The sequence below is a fragment of the Harmonia axyridis genome, chromosome 6, assembly GCF_914767665.1.
Source record: "Harmonia axyridis chromosome 6, icHarAxyr1.1, whole genome shotgun sequence".
Lineage (NCBI taxonomy): Eukaryota > Metazoa > Arthropoda > Insecta > Coleoptera > Coccinellidae > Harmonia > Harmonia axyridis.
Window position 1 is genome coordinate 383,155 of NC_059506.1, and position 810 is coordinate 383,964.

At 31.1% G+C, this 810-nt stretch overlaps 1 protein-coding gene across 1 annotated transcript; it reads right to left on the reverse strand.

Annotated features, from left to right (window-relative positions):
• LOC123682364 (probable E3 ubiquitin-protein ligase XERICO) lies at window positions 1–502 on the reverse strand. The gene is made up of 2 exons (XM_045620942.1): window positions 364–502; window positions 1–199 (listed from the first exon to the last, which is right to left on the reverse strand). The coding sequence occupies exons 1-2, from the start codon at window positions 459–461 to the stop codon at window positions 1–3; spliced, it is 297 nt and encodes a 98-aa protein (XP_045476898.1). The 5' UTR covers window positions 462–502.
• Window positions 503–810: the final 308 nt, after the last annotated feature.

Below are 810 nucleotides of genomic sequence, written 5' to 3' on the forward strand. Positions count from 1 at the left end.
TCATCGATTCGATTTCATGTCAAATATCCGGAAGGTTTTCTCTATTATCAGTGATGTCCTACATAAGGGGCAGGACTCATTTGAATGCGCAACCCATTCCTGCAAGCACTCCTTATGATAACAGTGTACGCATCCCGTGAGGTATATGTCTCCTGATATGTCGCTGAGACAAACGCTACATTCTCCATCTAGTACGCCCCTAGAAAAAAAAATATATACGTATTAATTTGTTGTTTGATAGGTACAATATGATTATTATTCATTTCATACACATTTCTAACACATATAGAATAAAAATTACACAGGTACAGTGCAATTATGATATTTCAAGAATTGTTAAAAAAATTTGATGTAAATCCTTACCTTTTCATAGATTCTATCACTGTTCTATTAAGTTCCTCCTCTGTTAAATTATAATTAACAGGGATGAAACAAATTGCGTCGAATAAATTTTCAGACATTGTGAATTTAAATTAAACACTGTTCTACTAACTTCTACTAAGTTTAGCAAGACACTGAATGAAAACATAGGGAGAACAGAACCATGAAGCTAAAGATCTTCATAGAGCAGATACCTTTTTCTTCTTCTTTTCTTTGGGATCTAGGATTCTATTCTCAAACTTATAATATTGATTTTGAACGATCAAATTGATGAAAACATTATAACAGTATGCCATTAAAAGATTAATTATTCATGTATTTCAAACAGAAAAAATTATTTGGATGAATATGTTAAAATTTTGATATATTTACTTGAACACAGATTCACAATTAGGGTGAAGATCTTCATAGAGCAGATACCTTTTTCTT